This window comes from Epinephelus moara, chromosome 5 (assembly GCF_006386435.1).
Source record: "Epinephelus moara isolate mb chromosome 5, YSFRI_EMoa_1.0, whole genome shotgun sequence".
Classification (NCBI taxonomy): domain Eukaryota; kingdom Metazoa; phylum Chordata; class Actinopteri; order Perciformes; family Serranidae; genus Epinephelus; species Epinephelus moara.
The window spans coordinates 39,790,805-39,818,230 of record NC_065510.1 but is presented as its reverse complement, the minus strand read 5'-3'; the positions used below and the strand labels follow the sequence as shown (position 1 = coordinate 39,818,230).

General features: G+C 41.7%; 1 protein-coding gene across 3 annotated transcripts in view; it reads right to left on the bottom strand.

Moving 5' to 3' along the window:
- Positions 1-27,426, bottom strand: part of klhl5 (kelch-like family member 5) — a 73,036-nt gene that overhangs the window by 12,039 nt on the left and 33,571 nt on the right. For all 3 annotated transcript variants that reach the window (XM_050045082.1, XM_050045083.1, XM_050045081.1), the window contains 7 exons: positions 23,014-23,202; positions 13,510-13,646; positions 10,989-11,185; positions 9,538-9,750; positions 4,592-4,778; positions 2,235-2,459; positions 1,109-1,184 (listed from right to left, as the gene is read on the bottom strand). In XM_050045082.1, coding sequence (XP_049901039.1) covers positions 1,109-1,184; positions 2,235-2,459; positions 4,592-4,778; positions 9,538-9,750; positions 10,989-11,185; positions 13,510-13,646; positions 23,014-23,202 — 1,224 coding nt within the window. The remainder of the gene's footprint in view (positions 1-1,108; positions 1,185-2,234; positions 2,460-4,591; positions 4,779-9,537; positions 9,751-10,988; positions 11,186-13,509; positions 13,647-23,013; positions 23,203-27,426) is intronic.

Genomic DNA, 27,426 nt, shown 5'->3' with positions numbered 1-27,426 from the left:
TTAAAGAGGTAACAAAAGTCATAAATAAGGACTGAAGAGTAAATCAGTGTGCTGACTCAGCAGGGATGACATTAAATGAGAAAATGGACAGGAGAATAAATATTGGAAAGAAATACAGAATAAGAAAAATACAGAATACCTGAGAGCCTTACTGTATTAAATTAAATTATTTTGAATTATCACTTGGTGCCTGAATTTTGTATTTTCCTTCACAAAGAAAAGGGTATTTCCACCATAAATTGGTGCATAAAAATTCACCAGAAAGCAGGAAATGAAGTTTGATGACACTAAGAATTTCCTGGGGCAGAACACCCAGATCCCCTACTTCAAATATGTAGGATAGCCTACATATCTTCCTGCTTTTATTCCAGTTGCCTCAAACTTTTCTTGGTAGACTGCTCTTTGGCCTCGGCGCCAAATCACTGCTTTCTGATTGGCTGCTGTTTGGCTGTTTGTAACTGTATCCTGGCAATACATGCTGATGTGGGCATTCACAGCTAAGACCAGGCGTAGTTAAGACTAGCCTTTACTTTGGTTGTTGCAACCGAAGTCCTTTCTAAAGACTGGTCTTAACAAATAACGACTTAGCAGTTAGGACCAAGCGTAGTTAAGACCAGTTGGTGCAACCAGCCCCTGAAGATTAATTTGAGATGCAGCTCAGCACTGTGTGTCATGTTTGTCATGAATCTGTAATAAACACTGCATGCAAAAAAGTGGATAGTTTGTGCCCAAAACTGTACTGGACTAACATAAATTAACATAACATAAGTGTAAAGGGGAGACTACTGGGTACCCATAGAACCCATTTTCATTCAGATACTTTGAGGTGAGAGGTCAAGGGATGCTGGTTTTCCCTCGTCAAAATGTAGCTTAACTTTGGAGCATTATTTAGCCCCCCTCTGGGAGGCTAGCATAACAGCATAGCATAGCTGGCACAGCAGCAGGCAATTAATGCCATTAGAAAAAATTAACACAATATGTTCTGGCGTTGATCACATCTCGATTAATGCGTTAACGCTAACAGCCCTAATTTTTGGTAATGTGAGTGAACTGATCTAATATCTAAGTATATAACAGAATATAACAGCTATGTAAAGTATCCTCTTACCTTTCCACTGTGCTGAGGTAGCTCCAGCCATCATGTCCTCCTACTGCATACATGGGCCCCTCTAGGACAGCTACACCTGCAATACACAACATCATGTGCATGATTATATCATGGCAGCTTCCCAAAACACTGTCAGCCTGGACAAGCTCATAAAGCTACACAGATTTAGCACGAGAGTGTGAGTTTCTATTGTGTGTACAACCACACCCTGGACATCAGGCATGCAGAGTTAGCAGCATGTTGACACCTCCGCACTCAAGGGATTTATCTGCCAGAACATCTGTGGTGCCAGATGTGTGTTTAAATCCCTTCACACACACACATGCGAACATTTATAAAAACAATGAAGCACCAGCACAACACGCCTTATCAAATTTTGTCATTGCAATAGTAGGCTTGCACAGTGAGTGAGGAGACTGTCCTTCAAACAAGATACACAGGTTCAGTCTGTTGAAGTGCTCTTGAGTACGACAGTGAATCACTTACTGTTGAGGCATTGTTGTGCAGCTTAGCCTGACCTTTGACCTTACTCTGTCAGAGGTGAAAAGACCATTTTTTTAAGATCACCATACTCCAAATTGAAATAACTAGAATCAAAATTAAATCAGTTCATCCTTAAGTCCAAGTAGACATTTGTGCCAAATTTCAGGAAATTTCATCAAGGCCTTCTTGAATTCTTGTGTTCATGAGAATGAGATGGAAGCAGGGTAAGAATGACCTTGACCATTGACATTTACAATATAATCAATTCATCCTTGAATCAAAGTGGACATTAACACCAAATTTAAAGAAATTTCCCAAATGCGTTTGTGAGATATCGCGTTCACAACAATGGGATAGGCGCAAGGTCACAGTGACCTTGACCTTTGTCAACTAAAATCGAATCACTTAATTGTTGGGCCCAAGTGGACATTTGTGCCAAACTTAAAGAAATCTCCTAAAGGTGTTCTTGAGAGAACGCGTTCACAAGAAAGGGACAGACTGACAACCCAAAAACATGATGCTCCCAGCACGGCTGTCGCCGGTGCAGATGCATAAAAACAAAATCCTCCCTCTTAAAAACAAGCTGCTCTTTTTGCGCTCTTTTCAGCTTCTACTGTATGTATATCACAAACAAGGGGCTCACCTAAGCCATGCCTGTGTGTGGACATGGGAGGCATGACGCTCCAGGTCTTGCTGTGCGGGTTGTAACACTCCACAGTGTTGAGGGTCTTGAGTCCATCACGGCCGCCCACCACATAGAGACGGCCGTCAAGGACAGCTACACCAAACTGCAGTCTCCGGCCACTCATAGTGGCTACCTGCCTCCATGTGTCCCGGCGGAGACAGTACTGTTCAATACTGGTAGCACCTGAAGAAAACGACAGACGTGAAATTAAACTCCAGCCCCTTGATGTGCTCTAATTTTGCACTTTTGACGAACCTGACAAGGATACCCACTCTTGGGATATCAGGTCATGGTAGGACTATACCACTTTAATTTACTCCCCTTGGAACAGGAGACTTTCTGTATTTGTGTGTGAAGACCATAAACTGTATATTAAGATGGATGACATGACAGCTCCACAAAGGTGAATCCAAAACATCTCAATCACCCCTGTGCCAGCTGCAGTTTCAGTCATAAACCCAGCCCAGTCCATGTGGGCAGATGGGACATTGGCCAAACTAAAAAATCAAAGTACACATCAAACATATTTTTCCCAAAGAAGGTTTCTGTCATTTTTCTTATCATGATGATGTATATTTAAATGTTAATTTTTCTGATGAGTTTTGCTTTAATTAGTAATTGATTAAAAAAAGGGGGCTGTGGCGTCATGATTGATGATGTGATTGTCTCATAATTGAGTCTGGCTGGTTTGTGGGTAGAACCTCGATACAGCAGCTCCACTCCCTGATTGCTACTGCACAGAATCTGGCTCCAAATGACATTACCAGGGCATACTTTTGCATTGGTAGTTTGGGTTCATTTTTGTAAAATAGGAGGAAGTGGAGACATGTTGTCCATATTTATACACGTCTATAGTAGAGAAACAGAGCATGCAAGCACATATGATCAGTGAGCTCTGATAAAGGATACTTATTCAATCTAGCTAGAATTAGGAGAAAATGAATGTCGGTAAATCTTGTTTTCCTTGAATATACATTATTTTGGGTCAACCTGCTGCCTAAGTGTCTAACATTAGGGCTGCAACAAGTAATATCTTACGTTATTGATTACTCTGCCCATTATTTTTGTTGGCTAACTGATTGTAGGTTAACATCAATATAACGACTTTTTCGAGTTAATTCTATTTGTCCGACCAGCAGTCCAAAATGCAAAGATATCCAGTTTACTATGATACGAGGCAAATCAAAGCAAAAAAGGGAGAAAAAAACAACAACCCATACCTGAGAGGCCTGAACCAGAGAATTTTGTTTGGCATTGTTTCTTGAAAAATCAAATCAATCATTTATCAAAACAGCTGCGGATTCATTTTTTTGTTGACTGATGAATTCATTAATCATTGCAGCTCTATGTAAGATGCCAACCACATAATGGCAATGTTCCCAGTTTGAGTTTGGCTGAGGCCTTTTTGTGATGTCCCTCCCTCCCTCCATCCATTTTTCCATATACATATATATATATATATATATATATATATATATATATATATATATATATAGATATATAGATATATTATCTTGTTACAGTCTAATGTTAGGCAATGTAAACCTAACCTTGGGTCCTGGCATTCATGTGGACCCAGCACCCAGCACCCACCCAAAAATAGTAGACTAAAGTGCACCATCTCATGGCAAAGGCACTTTCTGATGGCAGTGGCCCACGTAGCAGGACAATGCGCCATGCCGCACTGCAAAACCTGCTCAACAATGGCCCAAGGAACATGACCAAGAGTTTAAGGTGTTGATCTGGCCTCCACATTCCCCAGATCCCAATCTAATCAAGGATCCATGGTAGATGCCGGCACCCCAGCAGACCTGTGTCTGCTCCTTGACCAGTTAGAACCAAGTCCAATCCATGATGATGCCTCCTACTTGTTGAGTCATGGACACAGAACGTCTGGAGGTGTCTTGTGGTGTCTGGGACCAGGGCATTGGTAACGGATCTTTTGAGTCTCATCAGTTGAAAGGTGGGTTACCAGCACGTCCCACAGATGCTCAATCAGGTCAAGGCCTCAGGCCATCCTGAGCAGTTTTTGCAGTGTGGCAGGACGCAATGCTCCACTGGAGGGCCACTGCCATCAGGAAGTGTTGTTGACATCAGGGGTGTGCTTGGTCTGCAACAGTGTTTGTGGCGGTGGTGTGTGTCAAGTGACATCCACATAAATGCCAGGACCCAAGGTTTCCCAGCAGAACATGCATTGTAACGAGATGATCAGCGTTCTTTGCATCACCTGCCAATGGTTTTCCCATTGTGTCTGATCGGTGTATATATGTATATAAAGTGTGTAATGTCTAGTTGTGTGCAAGTAACTGTTTTACCTTTTGTAGCATCCATCCCCCCTACAGCAAACATGGCCCCAACAGTGGCCTTGCGGGGCCGGGTGCGGGGACTCTGAAGAAGGGGGCGGCGCTGCGGCAAGAGGTGATACTTCATTCCCTCCATTAGCAGCCGCTGGCATTCCATACTGTCCCGCAGCAGAGGATTGGACTCCAGGTCTGCTAAGAACTACACACACATACGAAAAAAAGAACATATACAAAAGGGACATGTGACAACTGCTATCAACAAGCAGTTAAGCAAATGCACAGTATGTGTGTACTGCATGTGCGGGACAGTGTGGGTTACGATCTTATCACTGATTGTGTAGGTTTGAGGGTCAAAAGAAAGCTGTTCTCTCATTGATTGAGAGATTAGATCAGACCAGCAGCCATTAGTGCTCACACACACACACACACACACACACACACTAATCATCTGACACACTAGAGGACTAATCTGTCCTCAGCATCTCATCAGCTCTCTAGTCCGTACCCTCTAACCTCATCTATGATCACACACACACATACACACACACAGAGACAGCCAGGGGCTGCAGCACGAAGCACTTCAATCCACCAGTCTGTTCCTTAAAATACATCCACAGGAAATCACTGCCTGTGAGAGAAGCAGGGTGGTGTGAAGCAAGTTTTCCCTGAAGGCAAGAATTACATGATTTACATTTAGATAGGTGTGTGTGTGTGTGTGTGTGTGTGTGTGAGTGTTAACAGATGGAAAGCAGAGGAGGTTCAAGAGGAGTCAGATTTTTATAAAAGTCATTTGAAGTTTTCAGACAGTGTGTATACCTGCACATGTGTGTGTGTGTGTTGGCTGAAGATAAGTCAGTGGGGATGTTCAGAAATGGCTGCTAAGATCCAATCACAGAGAACAAGTTTAAAAAACGACATTTGATAAAGGGGGGTAAAAAATACCAAATCATTTTTAATGCCCTCTTTTTCCCTCTGTGCTGTCTGCCACCACAAAAAGAAAGATTCGGCCCAAATAATTCAATTTGGTCACTGAATATGAAATCAATTTTCTCAGCCAAACGTGGAGAGCGTAAAGCAAGCATGGTAAATGGATAAGCAGCTTACACACCAGGGTGAACCCATGCTTCCATTGCACACAATCACCGAGGGACAAATTAGGGTGAACCCTATTTCGGCATTCATTTGTGTGTGTGTGTGTGTGTGTGTGTGTGTGTGTGAGAGATAAAGAAGGACAGAGATAGAAAACGGTGTTTGTCCTCTCTTGCGCTATTTATCCATCATGCTGTGAAGGATTGAATGTGGAGGGCAAGATAAGACTGAATCCTGCAGGCGTCCCACCTTCTCCTCTCTGTCCTCTCTTTACCTCACAGTGGGAAGTGAAAAAGTAGTGCTCCCCTTTCTGTTTCACCATGAATTATGTCACCAAAACACACACACTCCCATGCAGATATAGCACATGCACATGTCCACGGCTAGTTAGCAGCTAATCTTTAATGCCAAGATAATAAGTGGAGATAAAATGGTTTAAAAACACTGCAATGGTGACTTCAAATGGGAACTATTAGGAAAAGAAGTGCAGATAAGGAGAAGAATATTTCATATATAACATCTTAGATAGCTGAAGGGTAGGGTAGGCTTATACTACTGTATTTTAACATTGGTCATAGTGGTGGTACTTAAGAGCCTAATATTTTCTTAGGTGTTCCACAATAAAAAAGGTTTGAGAACCACTGGATTAGTTGATTGACAGAAAATTTATCTGCAAATATTTCGATAGTAGTTTATTCCTATAAGTCGGGTTAGGACATAAAAAACAGAATAGGTGTCCGGCTCTGTGACTACTCTTTTGGACTCGGGTCGGGTTTGGACAGAGAAGTGAGACCCAAGCTGCAATCTAGTAAACATAGAATAAAGCTTATAAACTTTGGTGATCCTTACTTTTCCTCTAGCGTCATCATTGGGTCAAAATTTAGCTTTGCCCAGTTGTAAAACTAACCACATTCCCATCAGTCTCAGCTGTACTTTATGTTTAGTGCTAATTTGAGAACATGCTAAACTAAAACAGTGAGTATGGTCAACATTACACCTACTAAATATCAGTGTGTTAGCATTGTTATTGCAAGTATGTTGCCATGGGTGTAGACTGTTAGTTTTGCTCAAGCAAAAATGTCAAAAATTTACTGGTCCTAGCCAGTGTTTGTTTTGTCAATGAAAGTTTTGGCAGTAAGTATTAAGTGACATTGTTGTTAACCAATTGTGCTAGCAGTTAGCTTGCCATGCTCTGTTAACATACTGTGGAATTTTACAGAGTGGGGCAATATATCAATATTATGTCGATACCGTGAAATGAGACTAGATATCGCCTTAGATTTTGAATATCTTAATATCATGAGTATTGTCTTTGCCTGGTTTTAAATGCTACATTACAGTAAAGTGATGTCATTTTCTTAACTTATCAGACTGTAGTAGCTGTTGCACATTAGTGATGAGTATTTATATAAAATCTCATTGTGTAAATATTATTTGAATGCACAATCAACTCTACAATATCGTTGCAATATCAATATCAAGATATTTGGTCAAAAATATGTTTATATTTGATTTTCTTCATATTGCCCAGCTCTACATCAGCAGACTGATCAATGATTGCTGTCTTGTTGATGAAGACACCCATACACACTTACTGCCCTGTCAATCTGTTTGGTGGACAATGTCAGATTAACAGCCCACAGACGCTCCTCTGAGAAGATTAGACCCAGTGTGTGCTTCTGTGTTTGTGTGTGTGTGTGTGTGTGTGTGTGTGTGTGTGTGACAGTGTTAATGGGGAGAAAGGATTAAAGGTATTAATTTGGTGTATTGACACCCACTTGATGAGGAATCGCATGGTGGCCTAGATAGAAAGCTGACTAATTGGTTGATGAATATTGATCGGTTGCCAGTGTGCGGTTTATACATCGGTTTATTGGGATGTGACAGCTCATGAAGTTGCTGAATGTTAATATATTTATCAGTTTAGCATGGTGGTGGCGGTTGTGATATACTGTTAAAGGCTGAATCAACCCTCAGCTCTATGTCTGTCTTGCTTTAGCTCTCTCTACTCTAATGCTATTCTACGGCTTCACCCCTCTGCCATCCATCTTCCTGCCTGATTACGTGTTACAGCTACTTGTGATTTCAGCTGACCAGGGCAAAGTCGTATATCTCAGGTGTTCATACTGTGCACCGCACAAGTGCAAACCTGGGAGATGTATAGACGCAGGCAGAAGAGATGAAAAGTGGAAGGGGGGGCCCACAACGAGGGTTTTATCTCTACACTTTCTTTATATATAGGGAGGGAAATGACTGATAAGGGAGATGAAGAGAACAGATAATTTAGCTGCAGTTAAGAGAGATATCACACTTAATTAAGGGTTTAAAACGTGTGTGTGTGTGTGTGTGTGTGTGTGTGTGTGTGTGTGTGTGTGTGTGGGTTTGTGTGTGCATCCAACGCCCTAGGCGGTAACTGAGGTTCTGCCTAGCATATAAACTTCTCAGCATTGCATTACCCGTCAAGATACTCTGCTGTACATGCCGGGAAGATGAGAGAGGAGGAGATACATGCACACACTCAAATGTACACAGACACAACAAACACAGGCACACATGTGACAGAGTAATGGTTGTGATCTACTGTTAATGATTGTAGTCCCTCTAATTGCCTAAAAAGGATAGGGATAGAGACAGAGAGACAGACTGGAGCCAGGAGGAGGTAGAGAAGAACGGAGAGGAAGAGAGCACAAGACAAATCTGACCATGAAAAAAGACCAGCACATCATTGGGAGGAAGACTGATGCAAACACTTGCCTCATACTTTGTTGTAACAGATATTAAGACATCAAGAGTTTATACAGAGCTTCTCCAATATGATCATATTAGTGTATGTATATCATATTAGTGTATGTAATAAATCTTTTCTTTGCTACTCAAATTCATCACCCATTTAACGGATTTAAGAGTGAGAGAAAAGAGACTACAGGGATGAGCTGATCATGTACTGACACTGACTGACATAAAACTGTTTGACAAGATTTTACTGTTTTCTTTATTATCAATAAAAGGGAAGTCACACTAAATTGTTTTCAGCCCAGATACTAACTTCGTAAGTGCAGGGTTTTCCACACATTCATTTGCTTGTGGCGGCCTGCCTGGGTATCAGCATTTGCCACCATGTATCTTTTTTCTGTTTTTGCTGACCAGTTCATTTGGAGCGCTGTTGAAATATATTTACCGAGCACCACACTCTTGGAGCGCATAGCGTACTCTGGGCACAGATGGAGCAGAGCAAAGCGAAACTTCGGTCATAATTCACACAGAAATGGAACGTTCTATTTTTTAGAATAACAGCGCTCTCATTTTAGTGGTGTTCATTGTTTTTAGATGAAACTGGCTGTGTTCCCATGGAAACTGTGCACTCCGCCATCCAGCTCAAGGTCTAAAATTTTGCTTTCATGTGCCTCTGCAGCAGCTGCTCCTCTAATCTAATGCATCGATCTGATCAGCTCTGATCAATCCAACCACAAACTGACTGACGGATTAATTCACCACCCCCCGACTCAAACCCAACAAACTGCTGCTGAGAGAGAAAAAGAAAAAAGGTCATGAAGAGTTCTGCCTGCACTGCATTCACAGAACTCCAAAAACCTCCTTATTTGTAGAGAATAATGAACAATACATAGGATAATCACAAAGAGACACACATACAAAATAAACAGCTTGGCAAAATGGCTAAGTTGCAGCTGGACATTAGGGTGGGATTTGGGTGGTAACTCTCTGTAGGTTAATCAGTACCAGCAAACGCCTTTCGCATTGTTTTCACACTGTCACTTAACACATAAATACATGACAAAAATATCAATTATAGCCTCTTTAAATAAGTCTGTTACAATTCATTATGTGACAGAGTTCTCTGCAGCTCTCACCTGTGGCTGCAGCAGTGGCAGTCGGATGTGAGCCAGCAACAAGGGTAGCTGACGTTGTCGTGTGGCAGCGTCATGACGGACCCAGGTTAGCAAAGAGGTTACCACAGTTTCCTCGTCTGGCACGTTGACATCATCGGACGTGAGCAGCCTCTCCATCTCCTCCACTGGGAGCAACAGGAACTCTTGGCCTCCCACCACCTCTAAAAAGTGCTCCTAGTGAACAGAGAGATGAAATGGTGATAAGAGTAGCAGGAAAGAGTCAGACTAGTCTCACAGGAGTAAGGATGAATGAAAAACGAAATGCAAATGAAAAAAGGAATGAGAGGAGAGAAAAAAAACAATAGGAAAATATGAGTGGAGAGAGGAAAGGGATCACCGGGTTGGAAGGAGACAAGAAGAGAGGAAAAAAGGAAGGAAATGAGGGCTTGAGAAAGGTCAGAGGAAGATGAATGAAAAGCTGGAGAAAAAAAGTTGGATGAGAAAAGGTTGGAATGATTTGGCAGTGAAAAATGAAGGGGGTTGCCTTAGAAGTACAGAGCAGGGCTGAAACTAGCAATCATTTTCATTATCTGCTATTTTCTAAGTTAATGAATTATCATTTGGTCTGCATAATGTCACACACTGTGTTATCACAAAACACAATCCTCACAATGAAGAAGCTGGAACTGCAGAATGTCTTTAACAGCTAACTGATTATCAAAATATTAAGTAAATTAATTAATTAAGTAAATGTGACCTGATTCCTACATAAATAAAACATTTAAAATTAATAAAGAAATTAAAACAGTCCAGACTTCTCTCTACACAGTCTACTGTATAGCTATCTCACACTGCCTGTAATAATCCTGTGAGCTGTGTATGTGTGTGAATACAGACGCAGGCAGACAGTCACACCCAGATAAAGACACCTTTACAACATAATTACCACAGATTATAGTTTAACAATAATCCACTTAGAGAGAAAGGAAGAAAGAGAGGAACAGTGACAGAGACAGAATCATAGAGGGAGGCAGGGTGGGAAAAAGGCATGTTAAGACAGGAGAGAACAAGAAAAGAAAAAGAATAATCAAGTCGATGGAAGAGCTATTTCACAGTCACCATAGCAACCCTGTGCTGAAAACAGCCATTGTGGCGATAATGGTGTGTGGTGCGTTGTGAATAAGGAACCAATTTGTTACCAAAAATAACTGGATGGCTGAAAAATGACTGAAGTCTGGCCAGGGAAAACTGTATGGAGGTAGAGAGGGGTAGTTGTGAAATGGAGAGATGAAAGAACCCCATTTATTGCTCTTAATTAATTGTTTAAACCTAAGCATCACCTGTGGTCTACCTGAATCAACATCATCATTTCTAGATGTATATTCTCCAAAGCAGTTGTTGTATTCTTTTTCACGGTGGCTCTACAATCTGTGGAGGTATAGAGATGAACTGGCCTTGTCATGTGTACCCACCATGGTGTAGGCGTGAGCGGCCCTCTGCAGGTCATTGCAGCCCTGAGCGTCGGCGTAGGAGCGGATACCCAGACAGTTGGAGGGGTGGAGCTGCTTCATGAGGAATGAACAGCAGGCCTGAACCACTGACGACAACTGCAGCAGGCATGAGGCTGACAGCAGAGACTCAATGGTGTCCTCCCTCAACTCGAGACGGCCTGGAAGACAAATGGGGAGATGGTGGAGAAGGAAGACAGTGAGGAGGCAGGACAGGAATCATTACAGCTGGACTTTAAAAGTGTCTAAGATTTATTATTTAAAAGGCTATGAGATCAAGAGTAGCACGTTTTGTTTGGGGTTTTTTTACCTCAAAGGGGTTCTGTGCGAAATTTAGAGTATATGAGTTGTCTGGACAAGGTTCTCAACATGGAGGTGGCTAGCAGCTAACAGTGCTAACCCCATAAACAGCTCTAAACAAAGGCAACGGTGCTGACAGAGCTAATGATGTTAACCAAGAGGAATTGGAGGATGGGCACTATGCCTCCATGAGGACGCCGTCCCAGTATCAGTGGTAACTGCTGTACGAGAGCGGTGCAGAGTGCTGCCGATGAGCTAGCCAGTGTGACATGCATGCACCGCTGAACTGGCTTACCACAACAAACCACAAAGAAGCTTGGACTACAAGTAGCATGAATTCACTCTCTGATCAGGACACCATTACTTTATCTCGACTTGGACTGCCCTTTGAAAGTGGGAGATTTGAATCATCAGTTGGAGTCTCCTCAGTCAACTGAGATTGCTTCAACTTGAGCAGTGCTTTTTATTCTTTGCTAGTGAGTGCACAGAGTAGGTGCTCTTGACTTTCATACTACTCTTTGGCACAGGGAGCTGTGGACACGCAGGCAGCGGCACAGAGAGGGGGAGGCTTTTCACTCTAAGGTTTTGAGATCACATTGTCTTCTATGGTGAATTTACATCTCACCGCAACTTAATACAATGAAGTCTCTGGCTTTTGTTTGATATCTAGTGTCAGCAAAAAATAGCACATTTCCAATCTGTCCTTAGCACCATTAACTTGTTTACTGTATTATGTGAATGCCCCTGTCACAATGAATGTCCTGCTGAGCCCCGTTTAAACTTGAAAACTACTGACAAATATTCGTATTGAGCAGCTAAATCTGATTTGACTGACATAATTCTGAGTCAGGTATAGCTCTTATCTTTACATAGCAATTTTTTTTCTATATCAATGCTCTGTATGTCACAAAGAACACCTTAAGAGGAATGCCTCACCTCCGAGGTCCGTGTTTAGCAACAGTAAAACGTTTCGCAATATCTGTTCACAAACTCTCACATACTGTAACTCCTGCACTTTAATCCAAGTCTCAATTATCCAGTTGTATTCTCTGTACTTCCCAAACAGACAGCCCTTTCCAACTTTGGTGTTTTAAAGGGTTAGTTCAGATTCTGCAAAGTCACACTTTTCAGTGTAACACGGGGTGAGTAGCTCATATATAAATGGTCATTTCGGGGGTGAAGTATTCCTTTAAATCACAGACCAAAATCTACTTAACATTAATTACACCCATCCAAGCTTTGGCACTGTTCACAATTTCTGTTTGAGAGATTAAATGTTCTGGGACATTAATGAGCAGCATGGGGGCTCCACAAGGGACTGTCCTGGCTCCATTCCTGTTCACACTATACACGGCGGACTTCAAATACAACTCTGAGTCCTGCCACATCCAGAAATACTCGGACGACACTGCTATTGTGGCGTGTATCAGGAATGGGCAGGAATCTGAATATAGGGACGTGATAAAAGCCTTCAGTGACTGGAGTCACAAGAACTGTCTCCTCCTGAACACCTCAAAGACCAAGGAAATGATCATAGATTTCCACAGGTCCAAGCCCCCTATTCAGCCAGTGAATACCTGTTGGGTGGACATGGAGGTGGTGCCAAGCTATAAGTATCTAGGTGTACACCTGGATAATAAGTTGGACTAGTCCCTAAACACAGACGCTCTCTACAAAAAGGGGCAGAGCCGCCTCTTTTTCTTGAGGAAGCTCAGATCTCTCGACATCTGTAGTAAGATGCTGCAGATGTTTTATCAGTCTGTGGTGGCAAGTGTGTTGTTTCATGCTGCAGTCTGCTGGGGAGGAAGCATCAGACACAAAGATGCAAGGCGGCTGGACAAACTAGTCAAAAGAGCTGGCTCTGTGATTGGAGTCAGGTTGGACACACTGGAGGAGGTGGTGGAGAGATGCACACTGAAGATGTTCGAGGCCATCATGAACAACCCAGATCATCCACTCCACAACACCTTGATGGACCAAAAAAACTGTGGTGGACGGCTCCTCTCTCTTCGATGCAGGACAGAGAGATACATAAGATCCTATATACCAACAGTCATCAGGCTTTATAATTCTTTGACATATAATAGATGAGCTGACGGATAATTGAAACATCATGGTATGTTATTTTTGCTTGTCATTATGTTATGATCTATTTCTAATAAAGCCAACCAGTGTGTCTGTATACCTGTGTATGCATACTGCACCAGGACCCACAATGCATCAGGGTCCACTCCTTCCATTTTCACCTCGTCCTGCTTGGCCTCCCTCACATCACTGGTGAACATGGCTGCAAAGTAGTCCGACACGGATGAGAGGACCAGTCTGTGAGGGGAGAGAGTGTCAGGCATCAGTCAGAGAGGACGGATGGCTGTAATGGAGAAACGGAGTGCTGTGACCTTGCTGACAGGATGAGTCAACGCTGACAGGGTAAAGATGCAGAACAGAGAGGCTTGGAAATGATGACACAGCAAAGACAACGCACAACATTATCACCCTGTAAATACATCACAGCGTAGATACACATGCAGTCACATTAAAAGCATCAGTACGCTGCAACTGAATTGCTTGTTTGATGATTAAATCACATCTAAACCCTCTTACCCTACACCTCTCCAGCATCAGAATTTGGAGGGCTGCATCCAACAGCCACGCCCACTTTATGCAGTGACTGCCCAGTTGTGTAGGTGTGAGACAGTAAGCATGAACAAGTGAGTGCAACCCTATGAATGCCTTTGAGGACTGACCATCTGACATATGCACCATTATCCCCATTTAAACAATTATCACTACTTCCCCCTCTCTATTAGATTTTCCCACCAAAATTAGCACGTGTATGAAGGTTTTGTAAATTCAGGAAAAACTATTAAAGGTAGGCAATAGACTGCTTTGTCATTGTAGACCAGTAGACCAGAGCGCTGCTTAGATGGTAACATTTTGTGGTGGCCTGTCATTGCACCACACCATCCAATGGAATAAAATTTGCACATCCAGCTGGGTGTCGTATCTCCATCACTGCCGCACGAAGACAATCGAAACTGAAGCTGATAAATACCCGTAACTATTGCAGAGCCATATGACTTGGAAGTAAATCCTGATTGTAACCTTTCCCATTAAGTAGAGAAAAAACTTGATGTCAGTGGATTTTCTGTACAGTGGAAATGGGCTTTAAGTTATTTTTTATTCTTTACAAAATTATTTCTGTCAATATTAATGTGAACAAACTAGTGCAACCTTATAAATACCTTTGAGAAAAGACTGTCTGACAATGTGTGTTGTTATCCCCATTTTTAAAAGATTATCATACCTTCCCTCACTCTATGACTGTTGGCTTTTTACCTTGCCTTTAAGGGAGGCCTTTTGGGATAGCTAGAAACACTCTTGCATTCTAACATTGTAGGACACCATGAAATATTAAGTAGCTCTATTTTTACTAATGATGTCATTAGTAAGTCATTAGTAAGGAGATTTAAAAGTGGTCTGCATATCGCCACTTTCATACAAATAGAACAACAGCTGAAAAAATTACAGAGGCTGAATTGACAACTATGTGTATGTTCTTAGTTTATGGCAATGGTGTCAAATTCATAGGCCACATAAAGCCCAAGTTGATGTCAAGTGGGCCAGACCTGTTTAACCAATGCATCATAACCTATAAATTACAAGACCTCTGAATGTTCCCTGTCCTTCAGTGAAAAGAAGTTCAAGTACATTCTAAAAACATTTGTCCATTTACAAAAAGATGATGAACAGCCTGGTGTCTTAAGAAAGAGTAGTACAGTTTGAACAATATGTCCCAGTTTTTCAACATTGAGTCTGTCTGCTGCTTACATTTGCATTTTTCCACACATTTCCATTCCTGTGGAAAGTGGAAGCTATTGAGGAAGCATGGAAGGTTATCCTCTGCCTTACTAGCCATTTACAAATTTAAAGTTTTGGCAGTGCCTTAGCAATAGGGTTCCACCAATACTGTTTTAAGATAGTAGTCTGATACAGATTCTTTTCTACTGAAGCTGCTGATTGACAATATTTTGCACAATGTTCAGTGTCTTTGAATATGACCACAATAAGTATTCATTGTTTTGTCAGAGAGCTGTAATCTGGGTTGAAAAGCCTCTTAAGCAGCATTTTAAATAACATAGGCTACTCACAGTTTAACTTGCTCCTGAAACATGATACCTCTTAGCCTTTACAAGTGCATCAATACTAGGAATCCAAAGTCATCCAGTGGGCCCAATTGGACGCTTTGGCAGGCCAGTTCTGACAAATATGCATTTTCTACTATGATGTACCAACAATCATCTGCAAGAGTGGAAAGTCTGCACTACCAGCAGGGGTGGGGGGCACCTTTAAGACAGTAGGCTAAGTGTTGCGACCTGGAGAGTATAGCAGAAGTGTTAAAATTCAAGCCAAAATAAGTAACCACAGCAACCAAGTTGAACCAAGAATAATGTAGGTCTGTGGTTTTTAGAGCATAAAACTGAGGGCTTCACACCATCCTACAGGGGAATACAATGACAGTTTCAACTCATTCATACAAGACTGATCAGAGAATTTAATGTTTTATGTCTCTTACAGGACTGATATTCTGCCTGATAGACACAGATTGAGACCTTCAGACCTCCTTATGTTAATCTGATGTCAATTTAACATGTTGGTCTCACATCTGAATAATCACCCTGACTGATTTTAAATAAAATTCCTAATGTCAATCTGAAAAAAAACCCCTCTCCATGTCACTTTAAACACAAGCACAAATCTGACTTTACGTAATGCCGCCACATTAACATAAAGGCTGTTGAACAACAAGGTCTTATATATATTGTAACTCCATTCTATCTCTCTGTATTGTTACAAGAGGACCAACAAGTGCACTGAAAAACACTGAGTAAATAGATGGAATTTATAAATGCAGTAGACAGAAAAAAATCCTGCACGTATAGGCTCCAGACAGGATTAAAATTACTCATTAGTGCATGTAATTTTAAAATCCCTTGATTTCTCCTACAAAAATCAATCCCCTCCGAAATGCAATAGCATCGCATTCTTGTCTCTCTGAAGAGGTGCGATTAGAGGTAGAAGAAAAACTGTGCAAACAACAGCCTGGCATGGGCCTGAGGCATCTCCAGATGTTAGTACACAGCAAGCATATTGAGGATAAAGAGCTCAGATGTTTAAACGCTTGATCATCAAACTGCAGCGGAGCAAGCTTTTCCTCAACACCAGTAAGAGCCTAGTTTATAATATCTTTACATTTTAATAACTTGTGACATGCGAGAGACTGATCTAAACTCATTTATTTGTTTAGGATTATTTATCTTTGAAACCAGTGCCACATTAGAAGACCTCTAAATTATGTGAAGCTAAACTGACATGTGGAAAAGATGCCAGAGGAAAAAGAATGCATGTTCAGATACCCTAAGGACCTAGAGCTTTTCTCTCATTAAAACACTTAAAGAATGCATTCACACATCTTCTGGGTTTTATGAAGGTCACAATATGAAGCAAATGATCATCTTAACATAATGAGATTCTATCATAAATCAAACATTTCACGATGAGAGGCAAAAGAGCAAGAGAAATAAACATGAGGTCATGCTGCCTGAAGGTCATAACTGTACTTATACAGTCTTTATAAACACTGTTTTATTACCTCTGGCAAACAGGTTGTGTATTTGGTTTGTTTGTTTGTTTGTTTGTTTGATAGCAGGATTAAAGAAAAACTACTGGCCAATTTTTTTTTTGAAATCTAGAGGAAGATTGTAACATGGGCCAAGTAAGAGCCCATTAAATTTTAGAGTGGATCAGAATTACAGGGGCAGATACACAAATTATTCTCCACTTTTGTTGACATTGTGAGATAGAGTGATTGGCCGTCCCAGAAGACTGCGCTCTCTGAGTGCCCTTCTATGTAACTAGACTTACTGCCCCATGGTTGTATGCCTCTGCGCACGACCTACCTGACCAAATGTTTTGTCTTCTGTCCTTCTGAGGTATGACACTGAATAATGGCCAGAAAAGTGTTTAATGCAGAACATTATGATGTCACAGCAAAGCTGACCTTTGCCCTTTCTGATATAAAATGTTATAATAGACACACACACATACACACACACATATATATTTATATATATATATATATATATATATATATATATATATATATATACATATATATATATATACATAGATATAGATATATATATATGTACATATACGCTGACCTTGACCATCGACCTTAAATCACAAAATTCTAATCAGTTGATTCCTCAGTCCAAGTGGACATTTGTGTCAGATTTAAAGAAATTCACATAAGGTGTTCTTGAGATAACGTATTTACGAGAATGAGACAGATACAAGGTTACACTGACCTTGACCTTTGACCTCAGAAATCCAATCAGTTCATTGTTGAGTCCATGTAAACATTCCTGCCAAATTTGAAGAAATTTGCCCCAAAGTGTTCTTGAGATATTACATTCACAAAAATGAGACAGACAAGGTCACAGTGACCTTGACCTTTGGCCACCAAAAACAAATCAATTCATTGTTGAGTCCAAGTGAATGTTTGTGCCAAATTTGACAAAAATAAATTAAAAAAAAAAATCCCCCACAGTGTTTTTGAGATATCGCGTTCACAAGAATGGGATGGACAGATGGACGGACAACCCGAAAACATAATGCCTCCAGCCACGGCTGTTGCCAACGTGGAGGCAAACAAAGTCTACGGAGAATATGGAGAAAATTAAACGTCACAATACTTTTGAGCAAACACATTGATATCTATATTGCAATGATATTTTAGTGTTGACTACTGGTGCTTTTACAAAATATTTATACAATGAGATTTTTGGATAGGTAATAATCAATAATGTGGATAAAATGACTAAGTGGGTAAAGTTAAATGATACAACAGCTACAACAGTGTGGAATGTTTGGAAAATTTCAGCACTTTTCTGTAATGCAGCCTTTAAAACCAGGAAAAGACAACATTTACGATAAACAAAATCTGAGACAACCTCTAGTCTCATATCACGATATCCATATATCATTGATATATCGCCTAGCTCTATTTTACTTACACATGGCTAGTTATTTCGAAGGACTATCATTTTCAGAATTCACAGGGTCGTCCATAAAAAACAATATAAAAGAAGTTACATCCCCAGCCAGATCTGACATCCACTATAAAAGACATGCCAGTCCCTGCAGTAGGAGAGGAGATTATTCAATTCATTGCATGTGTCAATCACAGCAGCTGAGCTCATGAACGAGGGAGAAAGAAAGAGACAGGAATGTGCTTAATGCAAGGTCAATACAAAATTTAGAGGCGAAAGAGTCTGAGAGAGAAGATATGTGGCATAATGGAGAGCAAGCCAGAGGAAGGACAGAAAGGAATTATTATGAGGTCATTTGTAAAAAAGACACTTAATTAATTCCCCACCGCAACAATCCATTACCCTTTTCTGTCACTGTGAAGTTAAACACACACACACACACACACACACACACACACACACACACACACACACTCTCTCTAACATCAAGGTATTAAAAAGTCCCAGAAAGTACTTGTCATTTAGTATTTTATGAGCAGCATTTTTCCTTCTTTGCTCTTGGAGATTTCTTTGTAAATAAGGCAGTGACTGTCTAATGGATGAAAAATGACTGTGAAATATAAAGTAGTCCTACAGACCACTGCAGGGTTCATTATTTTTAATGTCCTGATCTAAATATGGCTGACGATAAGTAAACTGATCACAAGATTAAGCTCACATTAGAGCTCTGTTTGACTGCTACGTGAACAGATTTTCATAATGGTTTTGTGCGTGTTTACTATTTTCTGCTTCAACTGTTATGTGTGTTCATGGTGACTTCATGGTCAATGGACATGTGTGTGTATGCATGTGTACTGAATGTGTGTATGTGTGTGTGTGTGTTATGCACATGTGTATAATCTCATTACTCAGTGTGACACCGGGACCATGACAGATAGCCTGCCCTGAAGCAAAGAGGAGCGGTGTGTGTCTGTGTGTGTGTGTGTGTTTTACAGACTAAAGATGTCAAAATACACTATAGTCAGCAGGAAGTTGCCCTGCCAGTATTCCAGCTGGGTATCTCTTGCTCATCTCTCTCTCTCTGAGACACACACACATACACACACACACACACACACACACACACACAGTATTTTTGCTCCTTAATTTTTCATGCAGGTCTCTGTCTGACTTGCTGTGAGCGACACAGGCTATATCCAGTACTGGGTTATTTACACAAATGTACCTTGCAGAAGACAGAGGCATGGCAGGCGGTGTGTCAGTCTATAATGGAAAGAGCACAGAGAAGACAAAATGCCAGAGTGAAGAGAGCAGGAAACAGATGAGTTGGACTCAGGAAAGGAGGGCGAGCTGGAAACTCAACACTGTTTCTGGTTGTGTGTGAATGTGGATGTGCTGCTCGCGGCAGGGACACAGTGGTGGAAAAACAGAAAGGGGAAAACAACAGGATTGGTAGGGGAGACCACCTCAACTATTATGACTTTTCGCCACAGATATTCAAAAATAAACATTACGTAGAGTACGTTTTTTTAGCAACGCTAATGGTGTGGCGTCACTAGCAGGGCATATTATCCAGTTTTCTGGTATCTGTTACCCAGTGAAATGTCTCAATATGCTGCTATGTTAGGCAAGTATTTTTTATCTGCCACTTTTGAAATAAATGTATGCACTAAATAAGGCAGTAACATCATTTCATGTAAAAAATGATGCCATCCAGTGTTTGATATATTTAAACAAAAAGCGTTACATACTTGGTAAATCCCAGTGTTTGAATTCCAATTTGATTTTGGGGAAGCCCTATGTTTTAGAGGGTGGGGATTGGTAGGGTACTGTACAGTACATACTGTATGCACAGGCATACATGCAATGCATGCCATTTCAAAACTTTACAACTAATTTCTCCTCTGCTCAGATCACCAACACCCGTCTGAGCAACTTAGGAATGAACTGAGCCCCGCCTCCAACACGGCATCCAGTTCTTGTTATACATCCATGGTGCAGATGGTAAACATTATAGTTGCGAAACATCACCATGTCACTGTGAGCACGCTTGCATTCTGGCATCAGCACTTAGCTCAAGGCACCACTGTGCCTCAGTAAAACCTCACAGAGCTGCGAGCATGGCTGTAGACACTTTAATCTTCTTGTTGTACTAAAAACATGCAAGAACCATACTATGCACATAATAAGCCCCAGGTGTGTATCTATTGATCTAAAACAATGCTACACAAAGTTTCTTGACTAAAGGTATATTATTAACTCAAATCAGTTGAGGAAGCACTCTTACAGAGGTGTCCACTTGGGGGTATAAAAATAGCTGTGCAAGATAATGTATTTGTATAGGGCACTGCCCCAGAGACAAATGGTATAATCATGCTCTACTTCTTTAAAGTACATATAGAGCTTGAGTTTTGCTCAAAGTGCGCTGCTTGCAACAAACTCCACAAGAGATCTGCAGCTAAACACAGTACAAGTGGCCTATTCAGCATGTACGCTACATTTGTTTGTGTGTACATGTAAGACAAAGAGAGAGAGGGAGAGAAAGAGGGTGTAGGTTTTGTTCCCAGAAAAGCGTTTTTTATCCTACACATACAATAAATCAATTGCTAACAAAACACCCACTTTCAAACATCTTACTCCCACCCCTTGCAAGTACACACACTCAACACACACACACAGCTTCAGATGCCGACACACTCTTTTCACATACGCCATTAGGATTCTCATACAGCAGGGTCTTTTGTTTGTCACCATCTGTGCCTGGAGGACTAAATCAAATGAGGCAGAGGAGGAAGGCAGTGAGAGAAAAGAAGGCTTTCTGCTGGTGGAGGGCCGCTCTTCTGTCTCATCCTCGTGCAGATGGACCCTGCTGCTGCACCCGTGGCCACATGCCCAGAGAGCAACAGTGACAGAGCAGCGTAGTGGGGGCTATGAGGTGGGTGACTGGCACGTGTATGTGTGTGTGTGTGTGTGTGTGTGTATGTGTGTGTGTGTGTGTGTGTGTGTGTGCCTTTGATGCATGATTCAGAGGCNTCAGTGTTGTGATGAATATGTCATCATTTCAGCATGTGTCTGCATAGTGAAAAGTTTGATGTAAATTTTGGATTTAGGGCTGCAACAAGAAAGTAATTACTTTTCTGATAAACTGACTGATTTTTTTGTCTATAAAATGTCATCAAACAGAGAGAAATGTCCATTATAACCTTTCACATTCCAAGGTGATATCTTCAAGTTGCTAATTTTGCCCGAAACGAAACTCTAGATGGATGTATATGTGTGTACATTTCAGAGTGTGTTTGCATGCTGTGTTTGTATGTCAACATTTATAGTGTGTATGAGTCATAAAGTGCACAGCCTGTTTTGGGCAGCCAGCAACGTAAGAGAAGTGGCAAAAATAAACCCAAAGAAAAAACATATTTACAATACCATATCATAGAAAATGGTGACTCCTAATTACATTTCTGCCTTCGTTTCCCAAAATAATGTAAAAAGCAGTTTTTGACGATTATCATTCTGCCATGATAACATTGGTTTTACACTGACTTTTTACACAGATGAACATTTATGATGTATACTGCTAAAATGTGCAGTTGAACAGTTAAGAATGAACAGCTCCCCAACAGAGTCCCAGCTACTGCAGTTCCATCCTGAGTTCCTGCCTTCAGCCGACACCATTCATCATGGCACTCGCCCATCCATCTATCCACGACCTGGATTTCTCGCCTTATTTCTTCATCTCTCAGCAATCTTCTCCTCATCCCTTCATCCTTGTAACCTCTTCCATTCATCCCTCAGCCATCTTTTCCTCATCACTTCACCCCTCTACCCTCATTCATTCAACCCTCAGCCATCTTCTCCTTGTCCCTTCATCCCTCTAACACCTCATCCATTCATTCCTCAGCCATCTTCTCCCTATCCCTTCACCCCTCTACCCTCACTCATTCAATCCATCTTCTCCTCATCCTTTTATTCCTAAGCCTTCACCCCGCAATCCTTCATCCCTCTACCTTTAACCATCCATAAATCCCTCACCCTTCATCCCTCATCCACTCATCCCTTGACCCTCATTTTATCATCCCCTCTTCCCTCATTCATTCATTCACCTCTCACCTTCATCCTCCCATCCTTTCATCCCTCACCCTCTATCTCTTTATCCCTTCATTCTTCCATCCCTCACCCTTCATCTCCTCATACCCCATTCATTCATCTCTCATCTGTCATCCCTCCATTCTTCAACCCCTCACCATCCATCTCCTCATCCCCTCATCCCTTCATCCCTCGATTCTCATCCCCTCATCCTTCCCTCCAGACCCTTAATCCATCATACGCAACATAGTATTCTAAATCTGTATCTTTAAAGGTGTGGTCTTTCTTAGTGAATTTCATTGTAAATTGAAAACTTATGAGTGTTGGACTGCTGGTTTGACAAAACATGCAACTTAAAGACATCACATTGGCTCTTAAATGGGGAGTTTTCACTATTTTCAATTCGTTTTGACCCAAACAATTACACAATGACCAAAAACAAAACCAATCAATAGACAGTAACAAAGCTGCAGCCCTCACGACATACATCTATTTAACGTCACCATCTTCACTGCATGTTTGTGTATATTTTAGTGTCTCTTTGCTCCTACCTGTGCGCAGGTATCCGCCTGTCTCCAGCCACCAGTATGACGTCACACAGCTGTCGGGACCTCAGGTAGCCCTCCATCTTCCGGAAGGTGACGTCGGCGTGAGACAGAGCGGTGAACATACACTCCTCTGGACACGCACACGGCTCCAAGGACACGCATGAGGACAGTGTGGCGCTGCTGTTAGATGTCCTACACAGTGACAGGCATTCACACAAACACACGGACAAACAGGCACAAAGAGAAGGAGACAGGAGCTTTGAGTGCATGTGTAGGTGTTGATTCCCTTTTGTTCAAGACAAAGAGACAGATGTGTGCAGAGAGCTACACCAGCTGCTCTGTGTCATCCATGTGCCATCTTTTTCTTTGTGCCATTCCCTCACACATATTCGCTCTCTCCTTCACTTCTCAACAGGGTTACTGTATGTCGCCAGAAGCAGACAAAAGCTCTTTAATGGTCCAATTACTAGGAGTAAATGGCCAGATAAATTTAGCCCACTTAAAAGAGAAGCTGCCAATTAAATAGCTGTGGGAGCCGAGCCCATAGGATGTGCAGTAATTTACTCTGCTCCCTAATGGCAACCGAGTTTCCTTCTATCTATACCAACAACGAGAAATGAAGCAGGGTTTTGGGCCAGGATGGCTTCAACATTTGTTATTCTCTGGTGGAAGTGTTGCAGCCCAGGGCTGATATGTCTTATTCTTCCAGTCTGAGCTGATGAGGTGTGAGTGTGTGTAGGTGCGTGCCTGTGTGTTCATCAAAGATAAGCACCGAAGTATAGCTACCCTGTGAATTATCAGCCATCATGGCTCCCAAACCAGCATTTAATTTATGAGAGCCAGGGCTGTACTTCCATTTTTAATTTAACAGCAGAAGTGGCAGGACGAGCCCTACAGCACAAAGAGATACGAAATGAACTGATACTCTGAGGATGATATCATTTCAACTCTACAGTTAAAGAGAAATCACACTCTTTTAAGGGTGTGTGTGTGTGTGTGTGTGTGTGTGTGTGTGTGTGTGTGTGTGCTCGTGTATGTGTGGTTGTAAATCTAACTGTCCTAAATGGCAATTTTCCACATGAATATTCTTTTAGCAACAAACGGAGAAGAAGCAAGACAGACATTCTGGGAAGGCAATGGATAATGTGGCTTGTAGCTCTAAAGTGTCCTCTCTCTGGTTTTTGTGGTACCGAAAGGGTTTTCTGGCCCAGGTTGAATTTGCAGCACCTAAAGGTTGCTCACCATCTTCTCTGCTCCATGTTGTTTATACATGTTTGCCCTTTAGTTACCAAATGTTGTCAGTCTGTTTCTCTAGAACATATCCCTCCTCTGTTAGCTTTGTGTTTTTGGAGTTTTTGGAGTTATCCCTCATCCAACTATAGATTCTTACAGCGACTGAAATCAATATTTTTATATCAATGATAGATCACATGACCATATGAACCCACTGCAGTTCCTCTCAGCTCTGTGGAGCATTTGCGTGTGAGGATTTTCCAGCCTGCAACTCCACTGTTTTGGTTCAGCATTAATGCATAAGAAGCTTTCATACACCTACTGTACACTACCAAGAGAAACCTCCAGGGCTGAAAAATGAAGCCAACGTGTACGTGCCAAAAACTGCAGTTTTTTGGAAGGTCACTTGAGGCTGACTCCAAAAGCAAGTCAAACCTCACAGACCCCCCATTAAAAAATGTCCAACTTCACAGCAAAATTTTGTAGCCTGGTACAAAAATTGATTTTGGTCTTACTAGCTGATTTCTGCTTTCATGACAACTGTACAGGACAGGTGATTTTTATACAGCTCACTCATTTAAATGTTAAGGCTTAAAGTTATCCATAATTTAGGACATGGCTACTTTAAGTGACAGGTGGGCGCCATCCTTTGATATATCACTAACAAGGTAACATAACATTGGCACAACCCCAAATTCACAAAGTATAGACGTAGCTGTTGCTATTTCGTTGTATTGTCAGTTCATGAAATTAATTGTAGGGTTTTGATGTCCTAAAAAAGTCTTGTTCAGCATTTGGTTGTACTAAGAGACCTTCTAAATAGTTAGATTTTTTTTTCTGGTAAGGGACTATTAGTTATTTGTTAGGGAGGAGGGAGTGGTGCAAAAAGAGGGAGCATGTCAAATATTTTTTTAAGCACTGGGGAGAGTCTTGTGTTTTTTATTTTGGCTTAACTATAAATGCTTGTATTTTGTATTTCTTTTACCGCACATTTTTAAAGGAAAGTCCAAACTCGTGGGCGGGTTTGGTAGACATGTTTTCTTCAAGAATCACCCAAATTACACCATTCATTACACCATAGCCAAAAACTGTAAAAACAGAAATTATTGTTGGATTTTCTCATTTCTGACAGTCCTTGGATGTATCATGTGACAAACGCTTCCTACAGGAAAAAAACCATAAATCTCAGCTTAAAATAGTTTGCACTGACTAACCAGCATGGACGACAAGAGTGAAAATGCAAGGCTTTTTTCGTCTTCAACTTTTTCAACATCAAAGGTGGAGGGACGGTCAGGCATTTTTTTGCCAGTCATGCAGGGAGGCTCAAGGAAAAATATTTGTAGCTTCAGGGAGGGTAAAACAAGAACAAACATACAAAAAATAAAAAAATAAAGTCACACCCCAGCCACCCCCCTCCTCTGATAAACAAAGAACGGTTCCTAAATATTTTGTATTAATGGTTCTAAGCCTGTTTTTGTAAGCAAAAATTAGCATTGCAATAGCATTATCACAGTTAACCACAGCTGTGCATGAACCATCCTAACCAAGCTTGCAGCTAGCATTAAGGTTATCTCCACGCTCTCATCCAAATCAGCCATCACTACTGGCTCAAAAATTTAAGATGGCAACGGCCAGAATGCTTAACTTGAGGCTTCACAATGGGAGTCCACAAAAAATGGGTGGCCTCATGGTGACAACGTCCATTATTTGATACAGTCTATGCCTGCCCAGCACCAGATGTCAGGCGCACAAAGTAAATGACTAGCCGGTGAACCTAGTAGAGCATTTAGAGGCTAGGGAACCTGATATTTCTCTCACTTGGTGAAGCCCAAAAACATTGGACCAACACACTTTAAGTAGCACAACTCCAAATGAATGCTAATGTTTCTCTGTGTCTGCAGGATTTGTTGTGTTTACAGCCTCTTTCTGCTGCCCTCAGGTAACTAAGAAAATCAGCTATTGCAGGTTTTAAGCATTCTGAGGCAAATTTGTAATTTGGGGCCTTAGAAATAAAACTGACTTGACCTGAATTTCACAATAAACTCAGACACTGCTAAGTAAAGTTATAGGAAAACGCTGGTGTGCATGGCATTCACAGTGTGTGTATTCAGGCACACATTCAGGTTTGTGTGTGATGCTGAAGCTGCTGATGTGCTGTAGCAGGAATCATCTTCCTCCTGCCTCTGTCCTCTACTCCTCTCTACCCGTCCTCACTTCTATATCTTCAACTAATCTCATCCATCACTCACTTCATCCCACCTCATCCCATCATTCCAACATCCATCTATGCCTCGGTTTTCTCTCTTCCCTATCCCAATCTAACCCTCCAAGGAGGCTTTTTGACTAGCTTTCCTGCCCTCTTGTGTGTGTGTGTGTGTGTGTGTGTGTATATGTTTGTGTGTGTGTGTGTGTGTGTGTGTGTGTGTGTGTAGACGAATGGCGTGGCTAAATACTGCCAGAGGAGACGGCTTTGAAGTGGGGGAACGCTGCCTTCCAGTCCCCTTAATTAAGCCTGGCAGGCACTCAACATTGACAGAGAGAGAAACAGAAAAAGAGAGAGAGAGGAGAAAGAGAGTGTGTGTCTAGGGCGAATCAACACCATGCAGCCAGATTTTTTAAACCCCTGCACCAGGCAAGGACACTCACACCACTGTCATTCAGTGTCTCTCTCCCTGCCTACCCCCTCTCTCTCACACACACATTTGCACACACACTCCCTTGTGATTAACTATCTAGCCTGATTAGCCTGTAGGCTAGCAGCTAATGCAAATGAAACTTGGTTCTGCAAGACGATATACGACATGATCATACAGCCACGGTGCCTGCCTGGTCACATGTTACTCTGTCCGTGACACACATACAAATGCTTTGTTTCCTCACACATTAGGAAAGAGAAAAACAGAGAGGGCAAATGAATGGACAAGGGTGGGCAGAGATGAACATGGGACGTAGGGAGAGAGAGAGAGAGAGAGAGAGTGAGTAAGGGAGGCACACTAGGATTAAACGGGGGGAGCTGGGTGGGGTGAGAAAGTAAAAGGGAGAGGAGGAGATCAGTGGAGTCGAGCCGAGCCTTCAGCCACTCTGGGATTCAGTACGCGTCCCTTCCCATGATCCCACTTGGGATTCTGCCACTCGCGTTCTTGGAGTATCATACTGTACACAGGAGCTTTCACAGGGAGGGGA